The following is a 20271-nucleotide window of genomic DNA, read 5'->3' as shown; positions in this document are numbered from 1 at the left end:
TTCTCTGCTTCTCCCTTGGGTTCCTGGTCTGTGAAATGGGTACCAGGAACCTTCCTAATACTTTGTGGAGGGGACTGATGGCGACCCTACAGGGTAAAGCCCCAGGCGGTGGAAAACGATGACAGCATGCACCCGTGGTGGGCGGCGCCGCCGCAGACTCCCCGCCCCTCGCGGTGCCGGTGCCCAGAGAACAGAGTGCCCGGTTCGGAGCTGGGTCCTTAGGGCTCAGTGCTCGGGCGGTAGCCCGAGACCCCGGCGCCACCTCGGCGTCCCTCCCTCACCCCCAAAGCGGCGGCTGCCCTCTTCTCACTTACCGGCCCCTATTGGGACCCACCAGTCAGCACCGCTGGTTTAGCCACCGGTACATCCAGGGCGTCCGTGGAAACCCCACCCGGCCGGAGCAACTTCCGGTCCTGGCATGCCACCATTGGCTGTCCATCCAGGGGCGGGGCAGGACCCGTCTATGATTGGCTGAGGTCCCTGGCATCGTGGTGGAACGCGACTGGGCGGCCCGAGTGCAGGCCGGACCGCTGTAGAGGTGGACCGAGTGCTTCCGTGTGTGTGGTGAGCTGCGGGCCCGGGCGGGAGGGGGCCGGCACCTGGTGGCCGCGTGCTTCCCGTCTTATAGTGCCAGGTTCAGAGTGCCGCAAGCCTTCCTTTTCTTCCCATTTCTTTCTAGAGTGCTCTGAACTCGACCCATTACTGTTGACAGCATGGCTAACTTCTCTTCATCCTTCAAAACCCGTGTCTGGTGGTATCTTTTTGTTTCCCCTCTGGATCTGTGGCCACCGGGGCAAGATCCGAGCTTAATTTCCGCCCACATCAGATGCAACGTAGCTAAACACAGAGTAGGTAACAAGGAAGTGCTTGTTGAGCAGGAAAATCCCGCCTGTCTTTGACTTCTTCAGCACCCTGGCCCACCGGCTACAAATCCATCTAGGTCGAGGGTTCTTGGACAGTGAACGAAACACACAGGACACCCTGCCCCACATGTCTGTGCTCCCTTTAGCTTTAAAATTTTTTTTCCGTCCTCATTACCTCCCCCTCCCCCTCCCCCCGCATTTAGCCTCTTCCTCTTGGTTTTCAACACACCCCCTTTCCTATGACATCCTTTGAACTTGGGTACAAAATGGCAGCCATCACCTTCTAAACTGTGTGCATTTCCCTCAGCTTTCAGCCCTCTCCCTTCACGCTTGTTTTCTTGACCCACCCTTGACTCCTCTAGATTGTTATTGGTTCTGTTGTTTAGACTCAAGTACTGTGATCCCTGGTTCTCAGCTTCTCCAGAGTGTCACTGCACAGATGTACTCTCTCTGAGGTTCATCTAGGCTCCATAAGAACATGCAGTCCTGGGCCCAGCTGCTCTTCTCTTCTGTTTCTCCTTTTGAGTTCACATACCATGGCCTCTGGCTCACGCATGGAGTGGGGGATGTGCTTGTCTCTCTCCCCGCTGGCTTGTGGGTGTGCTGAGTGAAGGTCATGTACTGGTTTGCCTATTGTTGCAGCTGTTGAATGAGTGAGTGAGATCTGCCTGTGATGAGAGGGCCTCAGGAGTCCAGCCTCTTGCCATTCAGACATTTTCCATGCCCTGTGGAGCTGATGGGCTATGTTGGCCTCTGATCTGCCATATGCCTCTCTGTGAGTCAACTCTGCAGGTAACTGTGTGGCTCGAAATCCAGGCTTGTGACTGAGCTCTATTTAGTTTGGTGGTGGGAATCTGATGGGTTTCATTTGATAGGTAGGGACAAGGAGCTTGGCCTCAGATCCCTGCTGAGTATGTAGAAATTAAATTATTTGCAGAGCATGGTTTTATCTGTGTGTAATTAGTCCCCAGTGTGTTCTTGGTTCAGTTGGGCGCTGGCTGACTGCTTTTAGAAGTCCTTTTAGAAGACGACTTTAAATGTGGACATTGCTACTGACCTGAATTCAGCTGGTGGGAACAATAACCACAGGAATTAACCGATGAACAGACTTGTGTGGCAGTGGAGTTCTTGGATAAATAGTGCCATTAGAGGGACAGATGTGGAAGGGCTTGAGTGGGATATTGAAACCTAGTGTATGACCTGACATTGTGATGTATGCCTGTTATTCCATCACTCAGAAGGCTGAGGCAGGAAGATTATGAGACTAAGACCAGCCTGGCTTATGTAGTGAAAGTATGTGTTAACAGTTTGGGGTTAGAGAGGCTCAGCTGTTAAGAACATTTACTTTGAAATCATGAGGACCAAAGTTTGGATCCCAGCACCCATGTTAACAAACTAGGCATTACACACTTGCCTGTAACCCAACCTCTAAGAGGTCAGAGACAAAAGGACTATGCCTCAGAAGAATAGATGGAAAGCAATACAGGAGACACGGATGCCTTGTTCTGGCCTTCTCGTGTGCAGAAGCACAGGTTTGCACACTTCCATAGTTATGCACAAATGCACAGATGCACAAATAAGTATAAAACCCCAAACATGAGGCTAGCTGGGTTTTCTTTCATCGGGGAAGTTGGTCCACAGCCCAGGCTTGCACCCTGTTCCACCATGCCCTCTGCTGGCTATGATATGTTTAGCACCCTTATTTTCTTACTGTCTGTTCTTGCTGTTCTCTTCATGATATTAAAGTACTGAATTAAAATACCATATGGTGGCTCAGAACCATCTGTAATGGGGTCTGGTGCCCTCTTCTGGCCTTCGAGCATAGACACAGACAGAATATTGTATACATAATAAATAAATAAATAAATAAATAAATAAAATTTAAAAAAAAAATAAAATACCAAACCACCTCTTACTGAGAACTAGCCAATAACAATCTGTGATGGCTCAGAATTCCAGGAAGAATTTTTAAAAGGAAATTCATTATTGTATGAATCTATGCATTTGGAGTGAGACACAGTTTTGAATGCCATGACTACTTAGGTAGGTAGCCTGGTGCCTTAGGATCCAGCCCTGGGCTTTGGCATGCCAGGTAGGTGCTCTTCCTATTGCTCTGTATCTCCAAAAGCTTGTTTTCTCTCATTTTTTCCTTTGATTGTTTTTAAAGACAGGGTCTTGCTATATATTCTAGGATAGCCTTGAAATAATAATCCCCCTGCCTCAGCTTCATGAGTGCTGGGCTCACCATACTTAGATCATTGTTGTTGTCTTCTTTCTTTTCTTTACTTTCTTCTCCTCTTCTGCTTTGCAGTTCTAAGAGGCAAACCCAGAACCTTGCATGAGTTAGCAAGTATTCTGTTAGCAAGCTTCATCCCCAGCCCCACATAGGTTCCCATTAAAAATTGTGTGTTCTAAGTATGTCTATTGGAGACTGGAAATCCATTTATTTTTAAAAATTACTTAGGTTTTTCTAAAAAATATAATATGTTATGTTTAAATTAGGGCGAACATACCATCTCCCCATGCCATCTCCCTAACATCTATCCATATTTCTTTCCTTTCTTCCTTCCTCCCTCCCTCCCTCCCTCCCTTTCTTCTTGCCTTCCTTCCTTTTTTAACATTAATTTAGTTATAAGGTTCGGCAATGGCATGCACATCAAGGCACACATGTTGAGGTCAGAGGACAACTTTCATGAGTTGATTTTTCTCTTTCTGCAATGTAGATTCCAGGAATCAAACTCAGGTCTTTAAGCTTGGCAGCAAGCACATTTAACCCACTTTAGTCATCTTGCTGGCCCAAAGCATCACTTATTTTTTAAAAAAAGGTATGCTTTCTATTTTTAATTGTGTATGTGTTTGCATATATGTCGGTGTGTGAGTATGTACGTGAATGTGGGTAGTTGTGGAGATCAGAGCAGGGTGTTGGGTCCTTAGGAACTGGGGCTACCTGTGGAACTGTGTTTGATCCTCTGGAAGAGCCATCTCTCCTACCTCAGAATCATGTCTTTATGTTGGAGTATCTGAAATCCTTTCTTTTAGCTCTTTTGAAAGTGCAGCCTTTGTTTTTTTTGTGTGTTCGTGTTAGTGGAGTTTGAAGTCTTAGATTTTCAAAGTGACATTCCTGCTCTGAAGTACAGAACTGTTTTCCCATTCACAGTTGCTAACTCTTGACCTTTTTTAGTTCTAGGAAGTCACCTTTGTGTGTCCGCATGGCCTCGCTGGTGGCATATGATGATTCTGACTCAGAGACTGAGACCGAGCCTGCTAGATCTGTGAACCCTGAAGGTCAGATGGATGATGCCTCTGATGTGACCAGACCTTCTGGAACGGGTTTTGTATCTCATACAGTGGATATGACAAAAGAGGGGGTACAACACATGGGGCACAGTCCTTATAAAGACCCGGGGGACCAACGTCTGCCACTGGCTCGGATCTGGAGAAGTCACCCAGGATCTTGTCCCAGCCAGAGGCTACAGTGGCCCTCAAAGGACCCTGATACCACCTTCTCCACCAGTGAGCTTCCTCGTCCTTTGTGGATGAGCCGAGCTCCAGCCAGCCACGTGCCCTTGGCAGCTGCCTGCTTAAAGCCAGTAAAACCTGCTTGGGATGCCCTCCATTCACCTTCTCAGACTCAAAGCAAAGTTGAAAGCACTGCTAGAAATGCCAGCTCTTTTCAGAGGAAAAGGGGTGAGGACTGTGTGGTTCCCTATACTCCTAAGAGACTGAGGCAGCTGCAGGCACTGAATCCAGAAGCTGGTGGGGGCAAAGATCTAGAGCCTCCAGGACCCCCTTCAGGGTGTGCCCCAGCCCCCCTCTGTGTGGCTCCCACTGTGTCTGAGTTCATCCAGCCATATTTGAACAGTCAGTACAGAGAGACTAAGGTCCCCAAGAAAGTGCTCTTCCACCTGCGAGGCCACAGGGGCCCTGTCAACAGTATTCAGTGGTGTCCAGTCTTTTGTAAAAGCCACATGCTTCTCTCTACTTCCATGGATAAAACTTTCAAGGTAAGGTGAGGGAAAACAGCTCACAGTGGCTCTCTTCCTGGGACGTTGTTGTGATTAGAGCCAGGCGGCGGTTGGGACAGTGGCTTTGGAAATTTCTGTAGTTCACTCTGGTCCATTTGAGAGAGTGTTCTCTGTGCTTTGCCTCAGATCTTTGGTTTTTCCTGCCCCATTCTTTTCCTTTCCCAAGGTTGCCTTGCCATAGCACCACAATGTTAAATAAATTACAATATGCTCAGATGATAAACATCTTACTTCATTTTATAATAACCCATTATTTTAGCCCAAGTATGCCATAGTTTATTCCTTTTCTGTTTGGGTCATTTCATCACTCTTCAGTGGCACATTCCCATGAACCATGCTGCTGTAAGCATGCTGCTGCTTATGTACCCCCCTGCCAGACCCTAGTCCTGAAGACAGGCGACCCCTACTCGGGAATAGCTGAAGTAGAACAAGCACATTTTCCTATGTGCTCACAGCCCTGAATATTGTTTCTTTTAATCTTTTTTTTTTTTTTTTTTTTTTTGGTTTTTCGAGACAGGGTTTCTCTGTGGTTTTGGAGCCTGTCCTGGAACTAGCTCTTGTAGATCAGGCTGGTCTCGAACTCACAGAGATCCGCCTGCCTCTGCCTCCCGAGTGCTGGGATTAAAGGCGTGCGCCACCACCGCCCGGCTTCTTTTAATCTTTTACTCATAAACCGTGATGCTTCGTTTTGTTTCACCTTGAACCCTGACACGGAATTATCAGCACTTGAGTTTTGATAATCTAACTTTGGAGACTTATTTATTCTCCTGTCTCTGTCTCCTAAGAGCTGGGATTAATGGCATGTGCCACCCCCTCCCAGCCTATTTACTTATTGATACAGGGTCTCTCTATGTAGCTCTGGCCGTCTTGAAACTAGCTATATAGACAAGGCTGGCCTTGAACTCACAGAGGTGTCTGCTTCTGCCTCTCCCGCCCCCACCATCATGCTGTGTTTAAAAGGCATGCATCACCACACCCAGCTAGCTTTGGAGATCTTTAAATCAAACAGCAACTAACAAGTCTGGGGAAATGGCTTGGTCAGTAAAATGCTTGCCTTGTAAGTATGAAGATTTGAGTTTGAATCCCCAGAATCCAAGAAAAAGTTTGGCAGGGTGACATGCACCAGGTGGAGCCTTGGAAGTTAAGGGGCTAGAGAGTCTGGTCTATATGGCAAAGTTCCAGGTCGGTCGAAAGACCCTATCTGAAACACAAGGTGGAAGACACCTGAGGATTGACATGGGTGCTGTCCTCTTACCTTCACATGTGTGCTGTGCATGTACACATGTACACACACAGGCATAAACACAGATACACTCACATAGACACACAGACAGACACACAGATACACACACACACACACACACACAGAGAAAGAGAGAGAGAGAGAGAGAGAGAGAGAGAGAGAGAGAGAGAGAGAGAAACACAGGTTCTCACTCTGTGGCTAGCTCTGGCTGGCCTGGGATGCTCTATGTAGACCAGACTGGCCTCAAAGGCAAAGAGATCTGCCTGCCTCTACTTTCCAAGTACTGGGATGAAAAGCCTGTGCCACCATGCCAACCATGCAATATATTTAACTCCAGCCTGTAATTCCAATTTCTGGCCAGCAGAACAAATAAGCTATAGGGGCCAAATACTGATGTTTACCGAGTGACCCCAGTGACTCCCTGGATAGCTGAACTACAAGCTTCCTGGGAAGAACATGGCTTCCAACAGCCTGCAAAGAGTAGCTGGTTTTTGGGCCACGTGGGTCTCCCTCAGAGTCTGCACAAGAGGGACACTCATACGTCTGTTACATGATCGCTTGAGAAATGTGTTTTAAAAAGCACATCATGTAGGCTTGGGTCGTGGCTTAATTAGTAAAGTGCTCGCAAATATAAGAGCCTGAACTTGCTTCCCAGTATCCACATAAAAAAGTGGGTGCGTACTTATCATCCCAGTACTAGGTAGGTGAAGACAGGTGGGTCTGTGGGGTTCTCTGGCCAGCCAGCTTAGCTTATATAGTGAGTTCCAGACTGGCGAGAGACCCAGTTTTAATAAACAAGGGTGGTGCCTGTCCTGGTCTGGGTCACTATTGCTGTGAGGAAACATGACCAAAAGCAAGTTGGGAAGGAAAGGGTTTATCTGTCTTACACTTCCACATTGTAGCCCATCACTGAAGGCAGTCAGGACAGGAACTCAACAGGGTGGGAACCTGGAGGCAGGAGCCAATTCAGAGGCCATGAAGGGATACTACTTACTGGCATGCTCATTGTGACTTGCTCAGTCTGCTTTTTTATAGAACCCAGGACCACCAGGTCAGAGGTGGCCTTACCCACAATGGACTGGGCCCTCCCCCATCAATCACTAATTAAGAAAATTCCCCATAGGCTTGTGTTAAGTTGACATAAAACTAGCCAGCACAGGGCCCGAAGAGCAACAGCTGAAGTTATCCTCTGACCTTTATATGTTTGCCCACACAAATGTATGTGCACCTGCATATACACGTACACATACCTTTATACACACACAACTATGAAAAAAAAAAAGCATTTATTGCAGAGCTGGACCCCATAGAAGCTCAGTAAATGTGGCCTTAGCCCACTCTGTCCTCAGCATTCTCAAAACCACTTATCTGAGTCCTTTTGTCTGAGATTTTGATTTGAGCCCAGTCCAGGATGCATTTTCTCAAGTGAAGAGAGGGGCACCCAAGTGTTTAGAAGTGAGCTATGTCTGTGTGTGGTAGTTTTAGGTAGACATGTACAGATCATGCTGAAACTCTTGTAGCTGGCTCTGGCAAGGCTGATGTCTTCAGTTCAGTCTTCAGCTGGAGTCCTGGCTTCTTTGAGTCAGGTTTTAGTGCTTCTGCAGCGTTTGCCTGTGTAATCTGTGTTCAGTGTTCCTGGAGTGGCTCATGACATCTTGGATCTATCCAGAGTCCTGGCCTCTCAGTTCTCCATCCTGAGAGCCTGATGAACAGAGGCCAGCAGGGCCTGGGGCCTATCTAAGGATTTCCGTGTCTGGAGCACACGGGACACTCCCTGACTTTGAGCTCACCTGATGGCTGAACTTTTTTCCTCTTTTGTCCTTCTTTCTCTAGGGTTCTTCTGCTTTGCTTTTTGCTTGGCCAGTATCTACTGAACAGTCAAGAGCCAGCTCAGAAAGGGACCAATGAACAGTGTTCTTGGGTTGGGCAGTGCGCCAGGAGCAGGAGCTGCATCAAGCCAGATGGGTCATGTTCTTCCTGTTGGGACCAGATAGTCGACAAGCTGCTTTTGTATCTAGCCTTCTGTCTTCTTACACTTAACTGGGCACTGTCCACTGTTTGAATGTAGAGGTCCTTCCCTTAGATGAGCCTGGAAGCAGGCTGGGCTCCTTCCCCAACCCCTCAGTACTAAGGATGAGGTAGCACTCATAGGGTGGAGGAGGTTGCATTACAGTGGACTGGCTCACCTGCTACTTTATGCCCTTGGCAAGGCTTGAGGGTTCTCTAGTGGCATAAATACCTTCATGTGCTGTGTCCACAGTATCTAGTGTGCTCTTGGCTTCCGGTGGGAACTTACCTGTGGTTCTAAAGTGGGTGCTATAGTCATATCTGTCTCTAGGCCACTAGAGGGAGGGGAGTACAGTTTGGTAGATGTGGGGAGCTCAAGCCAGCAAGAAGGTGGAGAGGGTTGCCATGGCTATCGTGCCTTGAACCTATGATGCTGCTTCATGGAGAGGTCAGGTGTATCCTCATGGATGCCCACCTGCCAACTACCTGATGGGAAGAGGCAGACCTGAGCCCTGTGTAGTTGGTCTTTACCTGAAGCCCCCACTGAACATTTGACTACTCTGGGTTATTACTGACAAGAAATTTTAGTTTTCTGAACAGACACTGTAGGTATCCCTGTTTTTGTTTGTTTGTTTGTTTTCTTTTGAGATTTTGGGTACTGGGGGCTTGAGGCTAGGACCTTGTGCTATACTCCCACTCCCCATGATTATTTTGTGTATGTGTGTCTGTGTGGGCACGTGTGTGCATGTGCAGGACAGGGCAAGCTCGGATGTTGTTCTTCAGGTGCCCTCTTTGAGATAGGGGTTTTCATTGGCTCGGATGTTGTTCTTCAGGTGCCCTCTTTGAGATAGGGGTTTTCATTGGCTCGGATGTTGTTCTTCAGGTGCCCTCTTTGAGATAGGGGTTTTCATTGGCTCGGATGTTGTTCTTCAGGTGCCCTCTTTGAGATAGGGGTTTTCATTGGCTTGGTTCTTACCATGGAGGCTAGGTTGGCCAGCTGGTATATCCCTGGTATATCCCAGGGATCTGCCTGTCTGTTTCCCTAAAGCTGGGATTGCGAGATTGTTTGCTTATTTATTATATGTGTGTTTGTGTGTGTGGCCACATGCATACTATGGTACATGTGTAGAGGTCAGGGGATAACTTTGGGGAGCCAGTTCTCCTTTTACTGTGCCATTTCTGGGGATTGAGCTTCTGCCTTATAACTCATTGTATAGGCCAGTCTGGCCACAAACTCATAAAGATCTTCCTGTCTCAGCCTCCAGAGTGCTAGGACTAAAGGCATGTGTCACCATGCTCCATGGTGGTTTTTAAAGGAGTCTATGAGTTGGAGCCTTGACTCTGGGCTTGGTGAAGATGTATGTGCCAGGATTGGTCCAGGAGAAGTCACAGTTGTCTTGTTTGGAATGACAAGAAGCCTGCGTTTAGGACCGTGTTTAGGATGCTGTTGTGTGGCCTGTCCCCAGGAGGCATGTGGGCTGGAAGTGATGATGCTAGCTTGAGGCTCCTTGGCTGGTAGGAAGCTTCAGGGAGTGCCCCCCTCCTGTCTAGTCCTCCAAATAAATCCCAGGGATGACCTTTGAGGCAAAGCACTTGCCATAGTTGATTTGGGTCAATACTGACCGTGGCTGCTAGGATCAGTGTCTCCTGTTCTCACTGAGAGGTCTTGAAAACGAGGCTTTTAGAAGCTGGAGGTGTATATTGAACTGGAACCTGAGTGAGCAGAGACTTTCATAAGATGTTCAACAGTTTTAGTGATTGAGGTTGTATTAAGTGGGACTTTGAGTAAGTTTAGGATGCAGAATAGGGAGTAGGAACCAGGGAGCTGTGATGGGCAGGAGGATTAGGGCATGGAGGAGGGTTCAGGTGGGCACATGGGGATGGAAGTCCTGCCCTAGATGAGGTTGGTACGTGGCCTGCCTAGCAGTAACTGCTCCTTCTTCGTGTCAGAGATGTCGTCCACAGCTATAAACCAAGCTCATCTGAGTGAGTGCAGGAGATTATCTGTGTTTGCGTGCTCTTTCTGAACAGTAGATGAAGTTGGATGTGAGCACCTGGGTTGGGACCTGGCATGCACTGCTGGCACTCAGAATGCTGGGGTCTTGCTATCTAAGGGATTTACCCGCTTCCCTGCCAGGTGGTTGTGCCTCTCTGGGATCTGAGCTGATAGAAAGGATGTAAGCTTTGCGGGGGCATTAGCCACGCCAGACCCACTTTTATATTCTCTGTAGCATCTGGCATGAAATTTGGTACATGTTAAGTGATCAATGAAGATTTAAAGACATTTTCTGGAATTTACTGCCTTGCTTTAGGAAGATTTTTTTTTTGTGAGTGCAGAAATCCTATTCGCCTCTAGGGGGCACAGTAAGACTTACTAAATCTTTGGCCCAGCCAAGCTTCTAGAATGTGGTAGAATCTTTGACTCACCAGAACATTTGCTTGAAAGGATTTTTCTCTGATCCGGAGCAGAACAACGCCGCCCATCTGACTGGCGTAGAGTGCCGCATGCCAGTCTTTCATAGCCTCAGAGCCCAGCGTTGCAGTCAGAACTTTCAACTAGGCACACTGCAGTGGAAAGATGTATTTTAATATGCTCTAAATGTTCTGTGAGCTGTAAAATATGCTTATATTAGTTTTGAAAAATTTACAGCCAGAGCAATTAAGTAAAATAAAACAATGAGTCACAGTCTCTGCACCGCTGCTCTCTTGTCGCAGGCAGTGATCCTTCCTGCCCTCCGCCGTGAGCTTCAGGCTTTCATGGCTGTAATCCCAGCACAGAGACCCTTTTAGACTCTCTCTCATTTCCCCGTAAACTCGCTCGGCTCTACATGTTTGAACACCCACTGCACGTCAAGATAGAATTCAGCCTTTGATGCCTTTTCTGAGGGAAAAAAACCAAACACAGCTAGCCCTGCCTTTCTGTCCATACAAGGGCTGTGCCAGCCCTCTCCCCCAGGGGACTCCCTGCTGCTTCAGGAGCTTCCCGCTGTGGGGGACCTGAGTTCTTACACAGGCAGATCCACACATAAAGCATCCGAGTTAGGTGCTGTTTATTGCTTTATTTGTTTTAGAATTTTTTTCCATAACAAATTTTCCTTAATATATTTTTAAAAAAAAGCGAAATTGATGCTTATTTGGAAAACTTTGCAGACAAAGATAAAGGGGGTAACAAAGGTAAACTACTCTAGCCCGCACTCATCAGTGGTCCATCCTGGCCTGCCCGCGGCATCCCGCATGTTGGCACAATCCAGCTGGTTGTGTGCTATCTTGTCTGCCACCAGACTGTCTTCTGTATTGTTGTGGGGCTGGGGTATAGCTCAGAGGTGGAATGCTGTCTAGCAGGCACTAGGCCTGGGTTCTGCCCTCTTTCCCCCAACCAAAACCCCCGCTGAAAAACTGTCCTCAAACATCTTGTGATGGTATCATTCCTCACACTTGCCCTTGTCTCTTCTGTGTTGTTCCCTGTAGTGTCTGGAGTCCATTTGAAAGCAAGGAGTCCCGCAGCGATCACACTGTGCATAAATGCCATCTTTTCTGCTGCTTAATGTAGTGAAGATGGGCTTTGCACTATCAGGCTTCAGCAGAAGGCCTGTGTGTGGTAAATGGAACCTGAACGTTGGCGGGCTTTTAGCGCCACGCTCTACCGCTGCTCAGCACCAGTGTGACTTTTCTTAAGGTCACTTAGTCTCTATGATCCACGGGTATCACTGGTAAAGTAGAGAGAATGCCTATTGGCGAGGACTGTTGCTGTAAATATGAAAAGAAATCATCTAGCCCAGTGCCTGGCATAAGCGAGAATTTCCCCCCTGGACCTGTATTGATTGGTTAGAACATAACCTGCAGAAAAACACCTCACCTAGGGTCTTCTGACTTAATATAGCTTCTGCCTTTGTGAATCTGTTCATAGTTTGTTTTTGTGCATATGGATTTTAGAGAGTTTCATTCTCTGTGTTCCTGAGATAAATACCTTTAAAATTTATGGGGCTTCTGTGATCATAGACACCAAGCCACCTATGCAGTCTTTTGCAGTGTTGTGCACCTGCCAGGCCCTGCTGAGAGCTGGTCCACTTGCCAGGTGCTCACTCTGGCCACCAGGTGATAGATAGGTGCTTGACTCCAAAAGTTGAGCCTCAGGCAGTACTGGGGAGGCAACCTTACACTTTAGGAAACCTGGGAGGGAGCTGTGTTGTCTCCCTCAGGCAAACTGCATTCAGGAATAGGTGAAAGCCCTGGGTTGGAAGTTGGTGACCCCAGCTGGAGCCTTCTCATGTGGATCACCAGCTCTGTGGTGACCAGGAACACGTGAGAGAACGGGGAGTCAGCAGCTGCACTGGGCCTGTCACATGCTGCTAGGCACAGTTTGTAGCACACTTTACCACAGGGGTTGAGGGACTTGTTCCTAGCCACACAGCAAGCATATGATGGAGGCAATATGGGAGCTGGTAGGCTATAGAGACTGAGCAAAGCCAACAAGCTGTTGCCTCTTCCCTCTTTCACCTCTGGAAGTGCCCAGTTGAACAGCAAGCCCCTCTCCCAGATGGAGCCAGAATCTCTTGGGCTTCACTCCTTGGGTTCTGTTAAGGGGCAGGAGGAGCACAGCTGATTTCCATGGTGGCTTAGATTTGCATTTTTATATATTACAGGATCTTGCTGATTTATCATTGTTAGTGGATCTGATTATATTAGGGTATCTTGGATGTGCTTTGTAAAAAGTGATGTATTTCACATTCAAAGACAAGGAATTTATGGATCCAAGTGCCAGAGCGAGGGTTTAGTTCAGTTTTGAAAGAATTATTCTTGATGGATTTTTACGAAATGAGATTGAGAAGTGATTTGATGCGTGGAGTAAGGAGTCGTGGAGCATTATGCAGATGATTGGCAATTTATTCCGAGCACGAGGCAAATCTGTTTGAAATGAGAGGCGCAGCTGGGGAGGAGGTGCGGGTTGTGGTGGTGGGCGTTTGGTATTTGGGGAGTGAATGATTAACAGTGCATTGAGGGTAATTAGGTGAAGGCAAGGAGAGAATGTGTGTGTGTTAACACGCACACACACCAGCACTCGCAGAGATCATCTGGTCCTTCTTTATCTGACATAGACCAAGGGAGGGGTAGGCAGACACCCCGGGCTGTACATTTCTGGGCCCTGTTTCCTCCTCTCTTTTCCTTCCCACCTTCCCGAGAAGGTTGACTATCCTCCGGGCTGCCCCTGAGGTGGCTCCGGTGGTTGACAGCCAGGCTGTAGCGCCTCTATAAAGTTGTAAGCTTCTGGGCTGGAATTTTCTTTCCGTGGGAGGTGAAATGTTTCTGACACTCTCTTTCCTCAAGTGAAAACCGCGATGAATTTGAGGCCAATACATGAGACAATTCCCGTTCCCTTTGCTTTCTGAGCGTGTGGCTCTCGGAACAAACTGAGCTGACTGAGAGCAGCTTTCTGCTCTCTGGGAACCTTTGTTGTTGAACTTGACTCGTTCCATGCACCAAGAGCAGCCCATGTGCAAGCGCTGCCGGAGAAACCAGGGTGCACGGAGGTGCTGGCTCTTTCTTGGGGAGCAAGTCTCATCCAATCTCATCCTGTGTCATCAAGGGGAGAATAGAGCAATTTGGAAAAATGCTTTTAATGTAATTGAAAAATGCAAATTGCAAAATTGGCACACTTAGGAGTTGAGACAGTCTAGTGAATTATTTCTTCTTGCTTTTAAAAACTTGGACACGGAAGACTGTTAAAAGAGCCTATCTAGTGCCCAGTGAGAGCAAGGTCTTTTGCTTCTTAAAAATGGGAGTTGCTTTATATTTGATTTAGCTTTATTGTGAAAATGGTTAAACTCTGAGAAGAAAATGGCAGAAATGAAAAAGAAAAAAGCCTCAGTGCCCCTACTTGTGCATGCTGGCCACAAGTATCTCGTGAGCAGTGTCTCCTCTTCTGTCTTTCTGCAGGCACCATCAGGTCCTCATCACACCCCTGGCACTTTTTGTAACCCACACTACAAAATATTGAGATGAATTTTTTTGATAGCTAGGTGTGTTGGTATATGCCTGTAATCTCAGCATTTGAATGCCTGGGGCAGGGAAGAGTTTGAGGCTAGCCTGGGTTACATCTCCCACAAAGCAAAACTCCCCCACAAAAATAACTTTTCAAAGTAGTGATTTCTCGTCAGTATTACCAGGACTTTCCCAGTAAGAGAGGAGATGAGGACAGCGTCACCCTTCACTGTCTTCTGCTGCTGCCTTTTGTCTGTTTAGTTTTTTTTTTTGCTATTTATTTATTTATTTATTTATTTATGATTTCTGCCTCCTCCCCGTCACCGCCTCCCATTTCACTCCCTCTTCCCCAATCAAGTCCCCCTCCCTCGTCAGCCCAAAGAGCAATCAGGGTTCCCTGATGTGTGGGAAGTCCAAGGACCACCCACCTCCATCCAGGTCTAGTAAGGTGAGCATCCAAACTGCCTAGGCTCCCCCAAAGCCAGTACATGCAGTAGGATCAAAAACCCATTGCCATTGTTCTTGAGTTCTCAGTAGTACTACTCAGCAGTAAAAAACAATGACTTCTTGAATTTTGCATACAAATGGATGGAAATAGAAAACACTATCCTGAGTGAGGTAAGCCAGACCCAAAAAGAGGAACATGGGATGTACTCACTCATATTTGTCTGTTTAGTTTTGAGTCAGGGTCTCACTCTGTAACCTCGACTGGTCTGGAACTCATTCTGTGACCCAAGTTGGCCAGGTTGGCATCGAACTTATGGCATTCTTGTCACAGCTTCCTGAGTGCTGGGGTTTACAGATATGTGTCACCATGCACAGCTGCCGTATCTCTCTCTTGTCCTTTTGCCTTAATGGACAGACATCAAGCAGGTGCAGGTGTCTCCGATGTTGCCTTCCTGTGTGGACTGAGAACATCAAGGTGTGGTGGCAATGTGGGTTTACCCTGCTGTTAGCCAGGATCCCCACACTCCTCTCTAGCAAGCTTCCTCAAGTGTGCATAGGTCAGTTGGGTGTGGAAGAACTTGTCTACGGTGAGCTTGCCTGAGGGTTATGAGGTGGTATGCTGAGTCCCGTGTGTGTGTGTGTGTGTGTGTGTGTGTGTGTGAGTGTGAGTTCCTCTTCGTGTGGGCAGTTTCTCTCTGACTGGTGTCTCTTATGTCCTGGGTGGACTCTCTGCTTGCTGTAGCCTCTTGTCATGTGTGCTCTGGAGGAGGAAGGGTCTCGGTGGTTTGCCATGCCCACTCCTGTCCCTCCTTCTTGTCAGTCACCAGTGCATCACTTTTGGGCAGGGAGACTCACAGCAATCATTTCTGTGGTGGTTCACACCAATGCCTGTGTGCACAGTGACCATGTCTCCTTGTCCTTTGTAGAGACAGAGATATCCCTCCCCCCAATCTGCTAACTTAATGACATCTTGTTTGAGGACCAGATGAGTTCATTTATGGACAGGACAGCATGGTTAGACTCGGGCCTGGCACCGTGTGAATGCTAAATAAGTGGTTTGTCATTGGGGTTCCTGTCCATTAATCTCCTGTGGTCTTAGTGTTCCCCTTCTCCAGGCAATTTACATGCTAACAATATTGACCCTCATCATATCCTACTTCTCCTTCCCCCAGGTGATATTTGAGTTCTGGTATTTCATTATCAATTTTTTTTTAAGCAGGGAAAACCTAACATCTTTTATAGTCAAGTGTGTGGACTTCCCCTTTGTACGTGTCCAGCAGCTTTAGGCAGTGGCATGTCCGCTCATACCCTGATAGCTGATATATAGTCACCTATATTTGACCTTCATCTAGCAGTGATTAGCTTGAGCCAGTTTCAATTCTCGTCATTGGGTCCCAGGCAGGCCACATGGCATCATGATGAATGTGTGCTGGGTGCCAGGGATCGATCAGCATATTAAGGAGCAACGCTGCCATCCCCACCAGCCCTGCTTCGTGACGCTCCCTCCCCCACACCAACACTGGCTACTAATGATTTCAAATGACCTTCCCATCCAGTTCATTCTGCAGGGTGTGAGTACACCATGACTTTCCAAACCTTGCCTCAAAAAATGTTTTTTGACCCTAAAACAAATATACACACACTATAGAGAAGCCTGAAAGGTTAAAGGAGTAAAAAGGCCACTATTGCCTCTGGAGGCCATAAGTGTAGACTTTTGGATATATTTCCATCTAGTCTTAGAAATAATTCAGTGTGGTTGCACTCCAACTATGAACTACCACACTGCCCTGTAGCTGTAGCTCGGTATGCTGTAATTTATTGCCGTGGTTTTCAGTGGGGTCCTCAAGACCCTTCCAGAGGGTCCAAACTATTTTCATAATCACACCTAGAAGTTGTTTGCCTTTTCTACTCTCTCTCTCTCTGGAGTGTACATGGACTCTTCCAGAGGCTGCATGATAGGCGCTGTTGCCATAGATTAAATACCGAAGCAGATATGAAAGCCCAGCTGTCTTGTATTAATCCAGGTAATAATGAGACCCATAAAATGTAAACAATGCCTTCTCACTAATTTTCTTTATGCTGTGAAGAATCTAGTTATTTTTATAAGATATACATTATTTATATTAACAAGTGATGGGTTTACTATTGCTAATTCTACACGAGTTAATAAATATTTTCCAATGTCCCGTTTCAGCGGATGTGCTAACCAGCAGTAGCTGTCATGTACATAATCAACAGCTCTCTGGGGCCCATAGTCATTCTAGACAGTGTGGGAGAGACCAAAAGGTTTGACAAGTGTAGTTTTAAGTAACTTGCAATCTCATTTGGGGATGTAACTGACTTAGTAGAAATGACATCTTGTCCCAGCTCTGGGGTAAGTGACTATGTTCTGCTCTAGCTGTGTCCCTGTTTTTTACTTGAATAGATTCCAGACTGAGTGACAGGACCATGATGGGGGTGGTCCTGAGCCACCATTTGCTCTCAGGTGCTGAGCAGTATTACAAGGGTAACTCCTCCATATTTAGTGAGTGCCAAAGCCCTGCTTTACCCTGGTGCCACCCCCCTGTCCCATTCTGGTCCACACAGGCTTGGGCTTTTCTCAGAGTGCACACACAGTTCTAACAGCCTGCATTTGCCACTTAACATTCTCCCAGAGCCCTGCCTGCCACTGCACCACCAGCCGCTCTGTGTCTTTGGAGGGCCGTCAATTTTCACTGGTTCTGCGACGCTCTATCGAGTTGATTAACTGTAATTTACTTAGCCGCCCTTGGACACCGAGGTGGTTTCTAATTTTTGCTGTTACAGATAATACTGAAGTGGTTATCTTCATGCATGAAACCCTTTTCTGTTGGATTATTTCTTTCAGATTGATTCCCAGAAGTGGGACTGCTGGGTCAAAGGGCTATACATTTCCATGAGTCCAGATTCGTCTCCTGTCAGATTGCTTTCCAGGAGGATTATACCAATTTGCACTGCCACCGCAAAGCCTCCATAATAACCAACTATTTTGCTTAACTATCATGCCTAGAATTTTCCCTTGGAGCCCCGAGGGGGCAAAGGCCCTTATCTAAGTGAGCACCATCTATAATTATTTAGACTAACACCAAAATTGCTTTCAGAACAGTTTTAACCTGCTGGGTTTAGAATTCTGATCCTCATACATGCTAGTATTAAAAGTTTCACAAGCAGCTATTTCTCTCCCCCTCCTCTAAGTGTGTTTACACGGCCCAACCACTGTAGGGAAACGTGAGAGCTTTTTATAAACACAAGTGATCTCTTTCTACACTTGTTGAAGTGTTATTTCAAAGGGTTCAAAACCACAAATTAAATCACATTTTCATTGTAACCTTTGGCTAGGAAGGTTGTTTGCTTTCATCTGTGCCTTTTTTCACATTCCTTCGCTCTAAATGTATTCTGAAACGTGTTGGCACCTTGTGATGACCTTTCTGTGTCATCACTTCTCTGGGGGCATGACACCTGTCATCAGGCTAGGGCTATTAGAAAGGGGAACCTGTATGCATTCACGTTGGTCCGGAGGGCAGCAGTTCCCATGTGGAAGATGCACTGAGAATTTTCCAGCACTCTGACTTGGGGAGTGGACTGTTGGAAAGGGAGCTAGAGCATCAGTCTGGCAGGGCTCTGTTCCATTGTTGCCAGTTGGCAGAAGAAGATGCTTTTGCTGGGTGGGGTTGGGGGCTTAGGTGACTTTTGAGGCCTCTTTGGGAGTTGTTTGACCCAGCATTCTGTGCTGGTCCGTCAGCTGTGGGCAGTTCTACAGAAAGCTTGAGTGTGGTCCTGAAGCACTGGCCAGCCTGGCTCAGCCTAGTGCAGGGCTTCACGCTGCGCATATGCCACTGACAGTTGGGCCCACTGTGCCCTCATTGTTCTGAGCTTCAGCCTGCGTTTCTGTGAACTAATTACCTCCTAGGGCTGGAAGGATCGGGAGGTTAGATGTGTGAAGCCACTTTGCAAACTATGAAGCCCTTACAAATGGAAGGTATTATCTGGTGCTCCAAATGGGGTTATTCTGTAATTGCCTCCTAAGCCTCACTGCTGAGCAGGTGAGGCTTGCCATCTAATTTGCCTGCACTTGTAGGCCTGGCTGATTAGCGTGCTCCATTGTACATATCGACTCCAGGAGGTCTCTCCAGGGCCTTGGCTCCTCCTGGCATGGCTGACTGTTTTCTAGCTTAGTAACAGGGTGTCAGCGTGGTGGGGAGGGAGCAGGGTTGAAGATGGCTCAGGTCATGGGTTTCTGAAAGTGTCTGCCAGCCAGAGTTCTGGGACATTGCTGCATGGCCTGTGAGTTCCTCTAGCTTTGCCTGGGACTGTGTGTCTGTCTGTCTGAAATATAGGCAACAAGGGCCCCAGAGACTGACTGGGACATGGCCCTTGATTGCAGTATCAGAAGGTATGTCTTTTCCCTTTCCTCCTTCATGTGGTCATCTGCCTGTTCCATCCAGTCATGGAGGAAATTCTGGATTGATGCTGGACTCTAGGTTTGAGGGAAGTAGGCACACACTGGCCATCAAGAAGGCTAGTTGGGGATGGACATCAGCATGGAAATATGTGTCAACTTTGTAGCGACCACCAGTATTGGGATAGTGTAGTCTAGAAGAGAGTTGGATGGATCTGTTAGCTTTAGAGGAAGGTAAGGTAAGATTGAGCTGGACTGGATAACAGAGAAGAGCAGGCTAGGGAGGGTGGCGCTATGAGTGGGTCAGATGTGGAGCTGGCCTGGTTATTGGCCTTGGGCCTGAATGGTCATCACAACAGCTTCCTGTGTGTCTGGAGGACTGGGTTTCTTCAGGGCTTCCAGGCTATTTTTCCACAACTGGGGCACAGGGAAGTCAACGAACTCACAAATCTTATCTTGGGGTTCTACTTTACATCCCATTCTTCCTAACTGGGTTCAACTCTTGGTTTTAGTTTGCCTGTTAGTAAGCAAAGGAGTGTGACAACATCCACCGAGCCTTCTGAGGCTGCAACAAGAGAATACTGGAAGGACTCTTAGGTGAGTTCCAGGCCCGTGATGGACACTCCTTAATGCCAACTGTCTTTGGCGACTTTTTTCTGCCCATTTGACAGGAGAACACTAAGGACCAGAGGGGCCTCTGAAGGCTCTGTGAGTGCAGAGCTGGCTTCTGCACTAGCCCTTCCTTTTCTATTTTGACTCTGTTTTAGACACTTCCTCCTTAGAGTGGCGAAGGCAGTCATGTGTCTCTGCTGAGTCCCTCCATCCTTTCAAGCCTTGTTGAGCTAGCTCATCTGTCGTGAAGGGACTCTACTGTAGGTTCCATGATCACAGGACTCTGTTCTTTTTCATGTAGTTCCAGTCCTAGAGGAGGGCAGGACATGTAGTCAGTGCTAGGAAGACACTTGTGATGAAGCCCTTGAGCCACAGCATCTGGCAGACCCCCCAGAGTCTCCGCTGCCCTCCCTCACGGGTCCTGTGCTGTGCTCCAGAGCATGCAGGGAGCGTCCCTGCAGAGGGTGATGTGTTAGCTGTGTTCAGGTTTCTTCAGTGGCCTTCGAAGCTGCTGGGAGCTAAATCAAAACGGTGATTGGGCCACATCTGCTGAGATGTTTGTATTCATGCTCCCAGGTAATAGTCTTGGGCCGCCGCTTGCAGCTTGTGTGTTTATTTATTACTTATTTATAAATCATAAATCCAGAGAGGTTTTGAGGAAGCTTACAATAAAAGACA

At 47.4% G+C, this 20271-nt stretch overlaps 2 protein-coding genes across 5 annotated transcripts in view; one reads left to right on the top strand and one right to left on the bottom strand.

Moving 5' to 3' along the window:
* The window catches only part of Wars1 (tryptophanyl-tRNA synthetase 1), a 30293-nt gene extending 29897 nt beyond the window's left edge, over positions 1-396 (bottom strand). For 2 of the 3 annotated variants that reach the window (XM_041633207.1, XM_041633208.1), the window contains exon 1: positions 315-396. The gene's annotated coding sequence lies outside the window, so the exon portion shown is untranslated. The remainder of the gene's footprint in view (positions 1-314) is intronic. The other variant, XM_041633211.1, reaches the window with a different exon arrangement.
* A 103-nt stretch (positions 397-499) lies between these two features.
* Positions 500-20271, top strand: part of Wdr25 (WD repeat domain 25) — a 129261-nt gene continuing 109489 nt past the window's right edge. The window contains exons 1-2 of one of the 2 annotated variants that reach the window (XM_041633205.1): positions 500-564; positions 4045-4867. In XM_041633205.1, the coding sequence (XP_041489139.1) occupies positions 4073-4867 (795 nt within the window). In that variant the 5' untranslated portion in view covers positions 500-564; positions 4045-4072. Of the gene's footprint in view, positions 565-1505; positions 1656-4044; positions 4868-20271 lie in introns of those variants that run through there. The other variant, XM_041633206.1, reaches the window with a different exon arrangement.

Source organism: Microtus oregoni, unplaced genomic scaffold, assembly GCF_018167655.1.
Source record: "Microtus oregoni isolate MIOR12 unplaced genomic scaffold, Mior012 000043F_ref0000047, whole genome shotgun sequence".
In the NCBI taxonomy this organism is placed as follows: Eukaryota; Metazoa; Chordata; class Mammalia; order Rodentia; family Cricetidae; genus Microtus; species Microtus oregoni.
The sequence above is the reverse complement of the archived record's forward strand: the minus strand, read 5'-3'. Positions and strand labels throughout refer to the sequence as shown.